At 55.0% G+C, this 12079-nt stretch overlaps 4 protein-coding genes across 4 annotated transcripts; 2 read left to right on the top strand and 2 right to left on the bottom strand.

Annotated features, from left to right (window-relative positions):
• Positions 1 to 70: 70 nt before the first annotated feature.
• G647_08508 (uncharacterized protein) lies at positions 71 to 2652 on the top strand (the record flags this gene model as incomplete). The annotated part of the gene is made up of 3 exons (XM_008732817.1): positions 71 to 242; positions 293 to 448; positions 494 to 2652. 3 exons carry the CDS (start codon positions 71 to 73, stop codon positions 2650 to 2652), a joined length of 2487 nt encoding a protein of 828 aa, XP_008731039.1.
• A 1039-nt stretch (positions 2653 to 3691) lies between these two features.
• On the top strand, positions 3692 to 4750 carry G647_08507 (uncharacterized protein; the record flags this gene model as incomplete). Its single annotated transcript, XM_008732816.1, has 2 exons — positions 3692 to 4256; positions 4359 to 4750. 2 exons carry the CDS (start codon positions 3692 to 3694, stop codon positions 4748 to 4750), a joined length of 957 nt encoding a protein of 318 aa, XP_008731038.1.
• A 1783-nt stretch (positions 4751 to 6533) lies between these two features.
• G647_08506 (uncharacterized protein) lies at positions 6534 to 9317 on the bottom strand (the record flags this gene model as incomplete). Its single annotated transcript, XM_008732815.1, has 3 exons — positions 6534 to 7372; positions 7419 to 8203; positions 8260 to 9317. 3 exons carry the CDS (start codon positions 9315 to 9317, stop codon positions 6534 to 6536), a joined length of 2682 nt encoding a protein of 893 aa, XP_008731037.1.
• Positions 9318 to 10124: 807 nt separating this feature from the next.
• Positions 10125 to 11288, bottom strand: G647_08505 (uncharacterized protein; the record flags this gene model as incomplete). The annotated part of the gene is made up of 1 exon (XM_008732814.1): positions 10125 to 11288. The coding sequence occupies one exon, from the start codon at positions 11286 to 11288 to the stop codon at positions 10125 to 10127; it is 1164 nt and encodes a 387-aa protein (XP_008731036.1).
• Between the last annotated feature and the right edge of the window lie 791 nt (positions 11289 to 12079).

The following is a 12079-nucleotide window of genomic DNA, read 5'->3' as shown; positions in this document are numbered from 1 at the left end:
TAAGAGGCGGTCATTCCGGCTTCGCAACAGCGGTGAAAAGCGCACCCGCGCCTGTAGCTGCAACCGCACTATGGCGACAGGAAGCGCTGGCACCGCGACCTCTCCACAACCCATTGTCCAACCTCTCCACCGCGCTGCTCCCGTGCCTCCCCCGTTAAGCACCGTCTCTCCTCCGTCGAGGCGAGAGCTAGCGTCATGGTGGAAAAAGTTCAGGAAGACAACAGAAAAGAACGAGGAGAAAGGTGAGCAGGAAAATGCGCGGAAGGGCTGCCTGTCACTAACTCTTCACCAGCTGACGGTGGTCCGGGCATATTCGGGGTCCCTCTGGCCGACAGCATTAGATATGCAAATGTGGCCATTTCGTTACAGAATGATAACGGCGAGAGCTTCATCTACGGCTACGTGCCGATTGTGGTGGCGAAATGCGGAGTGTTTCTTAAAGAGAAAGGTACGATCTATCCCCATAACATTAGACCGGACTGACGGATCTCAGCTACCGACATCGAGGGTATCTTTCGTCTGAGCGGATCCGCGAAAAGGATCAAGGAGTTGCAGACCATCTTCGACTCGCCAGACAGATATGGGAAAGGCCTAGACTGGACCGGCTACACGGTCCACGATGCGGCCAACATTCTGCGTCGATATCTCAACCAGCTGCCAGAGCCCATTGTCCCCCTCGAGTTCTACGAGCGCTTTCGCGCGCCTCTTCGCTCGGCGACGCTAACACCTGGAAACAACGGTGGGACGCAGACGCGCGACATGAGTTACGACGACCACAACATCGCTGTCGCTGCGTATCAGAAGCTGATAACCGAGCTGCCGCCTCTCAATCGCCAACTGCTCCTCTACCTACTTGATCTCCTCGCCGTCTTCGCTTCAAAGTCAGACCTGAATCGCATGACGGCCAACAACCTGGCCGCGATATTCCAGCCTGGCATCCTGTCACACCCGTCGCACGACATGTCGCCGCAGGAGTATCGACTTAGTCAAGATGTGTTGATCTTTTTGATCGAGAACCAGGATAACTTCTTAATCGGCATGTCGGGCACCGCGGTCGATGAAAAAACTCAGAAAGACGTGGAAAGCGGCGCGCCATCTGTACGGTCGCCCAAAGCCATTGGTCGGTCGGCATCAAACGCGAGTGCTGGTGCTGAAAGTCTTCGGAAGTATGGTGTCCGGCGCAACGTCTCAGTCTCATCTCGAGGTTCCCGGGAACGAGGGAGCCCGGGGGTTTCAAGCCCGGGCACACCGTCGGGTGTCACTTCGTTCTCCGGAAGCGGAGGAATCGCGCGAAGCAACACTGTTCCCTCAAAAAGATCTCCCGCCATTGCTCCGAACCGGTTTCAGAGAGTCAACGATTCCGGCGATTCGACCACTCCTCCAGCCGGCCCTGTTGCCCAAGAGAACACCGCTCCACCCACGACCCAGGAGCCGACCGAGTCCAAGTCATCCAGATCTGGATCTATCCAACCAGACGATGCTGACAGCAGAGCAGTACCTGCACCTGCACCTGCACCGGCAGCGCCGGTCCAGGCACCCGGTCAGCCTCCGCAACCACAAGCTCAGCCTCTGCCAGCAGCACCACCGGGGCCTAACCAGACCGGCCAGGCACCGGTCACGACTGCGGCTCCACCACCCATCACAACACGAGAGCGGAAGATTTCGAACTTGTTTCCCAAGTCGCCCATCTTTGGGCCCTCGGACGCCCAGGGGAGGCAACCGAGGAAGTTGCAGAAGAAGCAAAAGATTCCCGGAAGTTCCAACGACAGCGCTCAAAGCTCGATGAATTCACTCCATGGCGACGAAACGGCGACATTCCACACACCTCTTGTCTCACCTGATATTAATAGTGTTGCACGACATGACCCGTTAGCTGCGCCGCAGGGTCCCGCTTTCACGAACACGGCCGCCACACCCGTCAATGAGGCTCCAACGTCGAAGCAATTTCCGACGCCTACTTCCGGGGCTGATGCGCAGAATCAGGCCTTGAAGCCTCCGTCGTCTCCCCCAGGATCCACACGTTCTCGGTCCTCCTTCACCGACCACTCAGATGGCGACGTAGTTGATGATGCCCTTCCTCAGCCTGAAAGGGAGAAGCGTCGCCATCGTTGGAGGTTCTCGTCGTCAGCAAAGAAGGGAGAAAACTCACCCCTTGCCCCGCCGCCTCCCATTGGACAGAATGCTGGGGCCCGGGGAAGTAACAGTTCTCTCGGCAGTTCGAGTCGACCGCGGAAAAGCTTCACGGGTGATTCACAGCTGACCCAGTCATCGATCATCGACCCGAACGTCAGTGGACAGCAAAACCTAGTGAGCCATTCCCACCAGGAGTCGGGGGATCCTAACAAGGACCTCAATGGGGAGATGGAGAAGAAAGGCTTGTTCGGCAAGTGGAAGGCCAAAATCTCGCAAACTAGAGAAGAGAGGCAGGCTGAAAAGGAAAGGGCCAAGAGTCCGCCGCGGAGTGAGCAGGGCGCTTCAAGAAGTAGTCTGGCTGCGTTTGCACAGGAGCACTTCTCGCCAAGAGGACGGTCCTTTGATGCATCGCGGGATCAGGCGGCTCTGTCGACATTGACCGAGAGACCAGCCGTCGACGGACCGGCTCAAGCGGCGAAGGTGTCAATGGACCCTGGACACAGGCCAACAGGAGCATGATGAGCTACGACGAGAAGGGGCGTTCTGGAATAGCACGGAATGAGAGCATCAGCATAGAGTTAACGGAGCATGCCTACACGCCCGAGCCGGACCGTTGCGACCGGGAAGAAATTGTGAACGATTTGCCATAAACTGGAAACCTGGGGGACAAAGTGACGAGCGAAACAGTGCTAGGAACCGAAAAGGAAAGAGAGAGTCGTGCTCTGGGTCATGTCATCCCGGGGACGACTTGCTTGAGTACATACAGTGCAGTAGGATACGTACAAAAGTTTGGAATAGCATGAACATGGCAGAGCAGAGCAGTAGCAGGGTCGCAGCCGTGAGGAACGAATCTGCGCACGATCCATGCGTTGCATCTCACGGGGGTCAAACTTGGCTCTCAGATCTGCTCCCACTACCCGCAGTACTGACTAGCGGAACTGAGTACGTACTGTAGCACCAGTCTTACTCAAACCACCAGCAAATACGACTTGCCGTCTGCTACTGTGGTACGAGTGCACAGCGATTTGTATGTAACCACGTGACAATAGGTAAACAGCGTGAGTCGCCCAAGACGGCTAGCGCCCCTCTCTCGCTCTAGCGGCAGCAAACTCCAGCCCAATTTTCAAAGCTTGACACCGAAACTGGACCGCCGTCTCTTTTTTTTTCCTGCACAAGGTGCGGAGAAGTCTGTCCAAATTTCGAGCCACGAGAGTCGGTCGAGTCGAGTTGAGCAGAGTAGAGCAGAGCAGAGCAGAGCAGTACGAGGTGCAAGTCCCGGCTCCATATCGCTCTCCACCGTTCACCCTTCATTCTTCGGTCTCTCAGCGCACGCGGCGGGTGCTGCCAGAAAGTGCTAGTGCTTTAGGTCCACGACTTTCGCACGGACCCTCTCAAAAAGGAAGACTGTCTGTCTTTACGGAGTACTCTTGCTAGAGCTCGCACGCTTCTACAACCCTCTCAAAAGGACTCTGTCTTTGCTCTTGATAGAGCTCGCACGCTTCCACAGACGTGACGTTCGCGACGGACGCACAATCTCCCCTCGTACCTTTCATTTACAATGGCGAAAGATAAATCGTCCGCGACGGGAAGCTCCAAGGCCTCGAAAGCGGCGGCCAAGGCGGCGGCCAAAGCGGAGCGCAAGGCCGCAAAACATGCTCGCAAGGTGGAGAAATTGGCGAAGAAGGGCGGCGTGACCAAGTCCAAGTCCAAGAAGGAAAAGGAGGTGAACGGCAAGAAGGATCTGGAGAAGAAGAAGGCCCGTGCGGAGAGGGCGTTGGATGAGATTGAGGCGGCCAAGGACGCCGAGGACGACGAAAGTGAAGAGGACGAGGACGTGAAGGACACGGCTGGGGATGAAGTCTCCAGTGAAGAAGAAGAAGATACGACAATGAATGGTGCGGGTGGTGAGGACTCTGAGGAGGACGACGACGACGAAGGCGAAGATGAAGAGGGCGAGGAAAAAGGAGAAGCCGTGACGAGTCTCAAGAATGCCAAACCCGAAGCCCATCCCAAGAAGGAGGGCCAAGCTTCTGTCGTGCGGCCTGTGGGCGCGCTCGTCCCGTTCGCGAATCCCCTTGCGGACGAGAAGGTCGCGAAGAAGGTGTTCAAGAGTGTCAAGAAAGGTACGTACTGGAGCCACCCTGTTTCTGTTTGCGACTCGGTTCTCAGCGGAAGGGCCTGATCATCTCTGTCTGATGTGAAATGCTAATCTCTGTTCCCTGCAGCCGCGGCGCACCGCACCCTCAAACGTGGCGTCAAGGAAGTCGTCAAAGCGCTGCGAAAGTCTCCCTCCTCTCAGGACAACGAGTCCCTGCCCGTCGGCATCGTCATCCTCGCCGCGGACATCTCGCCCATGGACGTGATCAGCCACATCCCCGTGCTGGCGGAGGACCATCACATCCCTTACATTTACGTGACCAGCCGGGCGGAGCTGGGCATCGCGGGCATGACGAAACGCCCGACCAGTGTCGTGATGGTGAGTCGGGACGTGGGCAAGAAAGCCGCGGACAAGAAGGATAAGGATAAGGGGCCCGAGTCGGAAACAGAGACTTGGGCCGAGACGTACAAGGGACTTGTCAAGGTGGTGGAGCGGGAGGGCCGGCATGTGAAGGTCTGATCCAGACACGAACTGAGTGCCTGTCTCGCTGGGTTGGAAATGGGCAACGAAAGGTCAAGCGAATTCCGTCCACGCGTAGCGTGGAGTTTGTTTGAGCTTGTCTTCGTCATGTCCGAGAAGCGACGAGGCGCTGTGCGAACAGAGGGGACGGGACCGGACGGGACCGGACGGGATGATACGTGCTACTGCCATTGCAACCGCCACTGCCACCAGCACGTCCATCTTTGGGATCTGAACCAACAACCAAGGCACATTACGGGCATTGGTATCTCGTCGTGTCTATCCATGCCTGCTCTTCCACATCCAGGACATTTTCGTTCGGAGAAATATCAAGGCCGAGAAGGGCCCGAGTTAACAGTGAAGCGGTGTTCAATCAGCCCGAGGAGCGATACCTTGGCAGACGGCAATGCGAACCACCTACGAGTAGCGGAAGAGCACCAAATCCCGGCTCCCGGAGAGCTGTTCCGTCATGATGAGACAGAAAAATGCGGCACGAGGCGAGTGGGGACGGCGGACAAGGGACCTCAACTCCTCCTCAGCTCTGAAGTCCCTAGTGTATTGTACTGTACTAGCGGTGACAACCATGCTCTGGAATGTGTATGAGCGAGGAGGAGACGACACAAGCATACGTACGTTACGTACGTATGTTACATCCAGCCATCCAGCCACGCATGCATCAAGGCAACACATACATATATATCTATGTACCCGAGGGGGTTCCACGGAGTTGTTTACGGGAGACATGGAAATGAGGCGTCTGGGCGTGTCGTGTGGTCTCGTCTGGTTCTGTTCAGGAAGGAGGGAGAGTGAGTCCCCTTTCGCGTGGTTGATCGATTGATCGATCGATCGGTTATCCAGGTTCGATGGACATCTGCCTCAATACAAAAATACAAGTTCAACAAGTACTGTACCGGTGCGAGTGCGGACGCAGAGTTCTGCCTGGACAGCAGCCTGCTCTGAGCAACTCGTTCTATCCAGCTGGGGTGAGGTGTGGGCAGGGCATAAGCAGACAGCCAGCCCAGCCAGGCAGAGAAGGCAATCATATCAACAACCACTGGGAAGTGATCAAGCAATGTTTTGCCCTTTTCTTCTTCTGCTTCTTCTTCCAATGGAAAAGCGTGCCCGGTACGGAGTACTGTACTCATACACATACTCATACACCGGTGGTGTAGTCCCTGTGTACAATAGACCGAGATCGTCGGACCGTCGGACCCTACCAGTTTACGTATGTGTATGTGTATTCACATATATACATTTTGTCTACGCTATATAGCTTGCATCTGCCATCTGCATTGACCAAGGTGCAGTACAAATTTCTTTCCAGAAGGGCCGTGAGGCGACCGATCAAGCATCACTGTCACACACTGCTGGTAGAATGGCCGACGCCCGACATATGCCTTTTGATGGTCCTGCATGCTTATATTCATTCAGTCGTTAAAATCGTTAGTTCGTCCACTCGCTTGTTCGCTTGTCTGTTGGCTCTTGAACCCGTCATTGATTTAATGGTTGCTCGGTCGTCATCGATTTTGTAGTGTTGATCTGCAAAGTCTTACTATACATCATCTCGTCTCGTCTCGTGTCTTCGTAAGGGACTAAACATTCATTTGATCGTTTCGACATTGGTTCCGGTCTGGTGACACGCTTCGTCAGACACGTCGGTCTTCTGGTCGCGGCTGCGTTGAACCCCACCATACAACTCACATATCCCCTCGTCTAGCTCGTTCCTCGCATCCGAGATTGCATCCAGGTGGAGCTACTGAGTTCGTACTTGTTAACGTCGATGTTATACTGTCTCCATGGGACTTCCTGGCTCTGATGACTTTGGCGATGGCAGCGCCGACGACAATCGGCCGCCAAGTCTACCGAAGAGCGACCTTGCGCCACCTCCACTCCGCGGGCTGAGACTCCTTCCTCGTCGTCGTGAGTCTGGCGGCCGCAGCAGGCCTCTCTGCGGCGGAGACGACAATGGTGATCCAATTGGACTAGTGAGAACAACTGCTGGCAGAGCAGGGCTTTCCGTTGGTGAGATTGCGGAAATATTCGAAGTAGACTTTTCGAAATCCCGAACTGTAGTTGCCTGTGATTCCTCCGTGCGCCATTTCATTGGGCTTGAGAATGGCTCCTCGAATTTTATGGTGCTGGACCGCATACGACCTCCTGCCAACCCCTTCTGTGATTCTGGATATGTAGACAACCTAGGCGGCATGCGGGTCGCTGCCTGCGAAGAATGTCGTCCGCTTGCGCCGTGCAGGTGATTCGTGATGGTCTGGGACATTCGTCGAGTAGCTTGCATGAAACCTTGCGATCCGCGCAGAGAAGGCTCCTGAGTCAATTCCTGCGATAACCTCGCTTCCAAGCTGGCAAACGTGGCAGACCTGTGCATTTCAGGTTGGACTTCCAGATGCGGCATCTTGTGCTCGAGGATCTTTTCCCTGAGCTTCTTGGATCTCTTGGGTGCTGGGATTGCTGTAATTCTGGTGAAGAATAGCCCGACATTGGCCAGCACCTTTTTGAAGGTTTCGGGATTGTTCACGATAAGGATGAGTAGGTACGTGGGTACGCAGATCCCCACTGTCGTCAGCGCGAACGGTAGAAAAGAGTCCTCGGGGGGCATATTTGTCACTAGATCATGTCAGCGAATGGCATAACGAAATCGGGGCAAACGTACTCCCATAGATACCTGTCACGTAGCTCAGGGGAAGGTAGAACAGCGTGACGAGCGTCAACAGCCGGATGTTATACCCTTGTTCGACCGTGATCTTGGCCATGCTGACAGCTTCTCTGCTTTCTAGCACGGAGGTCCCAGAAAACAACCATTCACGAAGATTCTTAATCTGCTTTTGTTGATCCTGAAACGTCTGGAAGACCTCTTCCAGATGGGACATTTCCTTCTCAAAATGTCTCCGAGTATGGACCAATTTCTTCCTCCAGTTGTTGTAGCGCGGCGACTGGTCCTTTGTGCCCGGAAAGAGCGTCTTGTGTTCTCCAGTCCAGAACTCATCTGTGAAGGTGTCTTTGTAGGTTGCGATCATGTCCCTGATTTCGTTGCTTAACAGACCCAGTGTTTGTGACGCCCAGAAGTAGCGACGTGAATAGGTGAATCTGTTGTTCTCGAAGAGCAGTTCGTCTCGCAAGGCACTGTCGAAGATGGAGCTATTTGGCGGTGTTGCCAGCCCTTGAATCTTCTTATGCACCACCTTGAACCGCTTGATTGCGTCTCGATATTCGGACAAGAGAGTGGCCAAGAACGCGTCGGGTCCGTTACAGTAGTGATGATTGTGGTCATGTGCCTCCACGTTCGAGTTCCAGTCCGGAAAGCACTGTATCGATAGCACATGCCATGGTGCGAAGGGGTCGTAGACGTTCCCAAGTACCAATTTGCTCTTTCTGGAATTCCGCCGTAGCGTATAAGCGGGATTCCCTGCCAGCGACAGGCCGACGACGGAGGAACACCTGCGAACGTCTGTTAGTCTGTGTCGAGTTGGAAACCCCAAGTCCGAAATGCTTACGTCGCCAGAGGAATGTGATCCTTTGAAGGATCTAGGTCGTCGTCATGGCTCTGCCAGTGGAGGGGAGCCCGTCCTTCTCCCACAATAGTGTGATATTTGAAGACAAATACAATGGATCGTTGCCGACGCTGGTCCTTCTCGAGGTAGCCCTTGGTAATTGCTTTACTCGGGGTGTCATCATCGATCAAAATTTTGTAGATCGAGTCCATGTCGAAGTATTCGTGCATGGTGAGGTGCAGCGCAGCGAACAGGCTCGACGCGGGCTCTCGCACAATGATGATACGGCCCACAGCTTGCTTCCTGGAGGCATTGCTGTTGATACTCTTCAACGCTTCCCAAGAGGCCAGCGGGCCTTCATCCGAACCACCCGTGGATAAACGGACAGGTGCGCCATCGGTGCCAACGTGGTAGATGTCAGCATGTTGGTGATTAGCATCCGTCTGATGGTGCCTATCCTTGACGAAAATGCCAACGGAAAGCAAGTCGATGTTTTGCAGAAGGTCTTGGAGTATGTATTGGCTGTATTTATCCCATGTATGTGTCTGCAGATGCTCGATCAGATCACTCTCGGAGAAGTCTTGCGGCGGCAATGTCTCCTGGGCGAAGAACGACTCGTCGTCGTCGCTGTCAGAACTTCCATCTCCGGTATAAATCGAATCCTTGGGTTGGCGGGAGTGATTGTGTTGCTCTAGGACGTGGCGGCTGAGGGCTGAATGACTCGTCAGACTGGTCGTCCGTCTTTTTGGTTGTTGAGGCTGTCGAGCGACGTCAGACACTGGCAGAGAGGATGTAGAAGCGGCAGATGGGAGGGATGTCTCGGTAGGGCGAGGATCGTTCCGGTCCGGCTGGGACTTAAGGGCCTGACTTAGAGCGTCGATGAGCTTGTCGAAAACCTTACGGTCTGCTTCGAGTTGTTGGATCAATTGAAGCACCCGGTCATCACTGTGGATGGCCATCGGAGGAGAGGGTTGTTGAGGAAAGTAGCCATCGACAAACCGAGGCGGAGATTGAGGCGAAGGAGGCCTTGGAGAGATTGGGTCGAGGCCGTGGGGGGCCATTTTATGGCAGTTCAGAAATGACCGGCGAGGCTCCAGCCGAGGAGACGGGCGGCCGTAGCCTCATTGCTACTGCATCAGCGATCCTGGTGGAGGCTCAACTGGGTCAACGACTGAGAAAGCCTGACAGGCTCGGGTCAGGCGGTCTACTGCCGAGACTGCTCCATATGGATGTATGCAAGTGGATCGCCAAAGAAGGCGTGGTGGGAATGCAGCACACAGAGTGAGGCGGGGACCTGCTCTAGAGCAAACCCAGAGAGCAAGAACCACAAGTCCAGCCAAGGACGAGACAACGCACAAAGAGACAAGACGTCGTGTGAAGTGGCTGTAAGGCTTCGAGAAATTGGGGGCGAGGTAACTCGTATAGTGAGCGCAGAGAGCAATGACGCAGCCGGATGCATTTGCCCGTAACGCGTGACGCACTCGCTATTGGACAACGCGAAAATGCGATACGACCCTGTTGGAAATGGTGTTCTTCTGAGTTCGTGGCCGTTGGTGTTTGATGCTTGGTGGGGCCGGATGATGGTGATGGAGCTACTCGCACTGGCAATACCATAACTCCTACGCTATTTCTTGTAGAGGCGTTCTCAAGAAGAATATGCCTTGATCATCCTCGCAGTCTCGGGCGACCGCCAGCAACTGAACTTATCGATAATATCATTCTCAGCGACGTGCTCTGCGCTAGTACAGTGAGTCGTCCGTAGGTTATGCATTCGTCGTGCTCATCACAGGACACGCCATCTAGTCTATGCAGTATATTCTATAACGGTGATTTCGGACTTCTCAAACCAGACATCCGGCCCCCCATGCTCATTTCTTCTGTGGATGCAGAGTGATGTTGGCGGTCACGGGTTCGTCTTCGTCCCCGTCTCCCTTCCCGAAAACGTCGTGATCGTTATCAGACTCATCATGGTACTCGGACTGCTCATTAGACGAATCGTCGAAATAGTCTATCCGGTCGTCGTCCCGTGCGAGCGTGTTTGCAGCGGCTTGCGCTTCAGGGTCGTCACTGAACTCCGCCGGCAGATGGCCTGTCCGTCTGGTAGAGTCTCGGACATGGTTGGCTTCTTCGGCCTCGAGCTCTCGGGCTCGAGCCATAGTCTGTCTGTAGATGTAAAAGCCCGTTGATGCTCCGATGATGGCGCCCAGTGCAATACTCCCATAGTTGATGGCTCGGTCGCCCATGGTCATCTTCTCCCGTGTCCGCGCAATGACCGCCAGGCGACTCCCGATAAAGACGTGAACCAACAGTTTCGGCGTTACCATGGCGGTTGCCAAGGCATACGCATATGGACTGACGGTGGGAAACGTCGACATGGCGCCGTTGGAGAGGGAATAAGGCAGAGGGCAGAGCCGGATCATGGCCAGCAATTTGAGCCCATCGTGCTTCAGGATTAGACTGAATGCGGCGAATCTCTTGTCATTCGCGGTCATCCGCTCAACCCACTTTCGCAAAAGGCTCCTGGAGACGACGAAGGCGCAAAATGATCCGACCACGGTCGCACTGGCCAGGATCAGCCAGCCCTCCCAGACACCGTAGACAAAACCGGCCGTTGTGCCCGCGGTCGAGTAGCCGATTACCGGAGGGAAAGCGCACAGGAATACGACCGCCCACAGTATGGTCCAGCCGCCGGTCGTATGTTTCCAGCGCTCCGCAAGAGGCTCGAGCCAGCTGAAGATGCGCTCGTTGAAAACCAGGAACAGAATACCCAGCACGCCCAATGCAAGCAGAGCGATGCCACTAAGGACCTTTTGAAACAACGTCAAACCACCCCACACCTTGTACACGCGGCGCCTCAACTTCTCAGTGTTATTGATCAGCTCGTCGCGCCAGGCTGCGGAGCGGCTCTGAACGAAGGGAGAACTTCTGCCGCCGGTGGACATGGAGCGTCGGGGAGGCCTCCAGGGACTCAGCAATCCGGGCGGTGGAGCTTCATCGTCTGAGTCAGGGAGGGACACATGGGTGGTGACCATGGTGGCGTCCGACAAGGAGGGAGCTGAACGTAGTGAGGTCGGGTGAATCGCGAGTAAGCCCGGGACGAGATTGCACTTGAAAGGCTCGTCGAAGGAGGGGGGGGAGAAGACGGACGGTGCGGATATCAACCAATGCAGACAGTAACCATCTTTAATGAAGCTGATATGGTGTTTGATCGAGGACAGCCGTTCGGGAGAAACTGGTAGGCAGACGTGAAAGTAGAGATGACATGAACTGTTGATGATGGAAGACTGCGGCTTGCAATTCATACAGTTTCGGATCAGTGTCAGCCCGAAAATGCTTGTGCTGGTTCAACGGCGCGTGGCCAAAGGGACTTTAGGGTGGCCCCATGGTACGTCACTGGTTCACGAACCGAGAGTATTAAGCTCCTGGGGATGCGATGCTGATCCCTCCAGGTCGAGCGCATACGCAGTACGGAGTACTGTGTGGATTACCAGCTGCGAGGATACCGGGTACTCGTAAGGGTTGGCAAACCGAGCAACCTGAACCTACTCGTACCGACCAGGCATAGTGCTTGCGCGCATAGCTAAAATGGCATGCTCAGGCTCCCTTACCGGAAGAGTTACTTAGCTGAATCTTAGCTGAATCTCTGCGTGGAGGTGGCTTAATTAGGGGAACCCAAAGCTCCGGGGGGGGCATGAACGGATAGCCACCTCCTCCACCATTCATTCAATCACTTACCCAACTACCTCATCGACGACCTTCGATCCCGTGCACAGCCCCTGCACCCTTCGGACTCGCGACGAACACCCTCCACATCTTTCTCTAT

This window comes from Cladophialophora carrionii, assembly GCF_000365165.1.
Source record: "Cladophialophora carrionii CBS 160.54 unplaced genomic scaffold supercont1.7, whole genome shotgun sequence".
Taxonomy (NCBI): domain Eukaryota; kingdom Fungi; phylum Ascomycota; class Eurotiomycetes; order Chaetothyriales; family Herpotrichiellaceae; genus Cladophialophora; species Cladophialophora carrionii.
The sequence above is the reverse complement of the archived record's forward strand: the minus strand, read 5'-3'. Positions and strand labels throughout refer to the sequence as shown.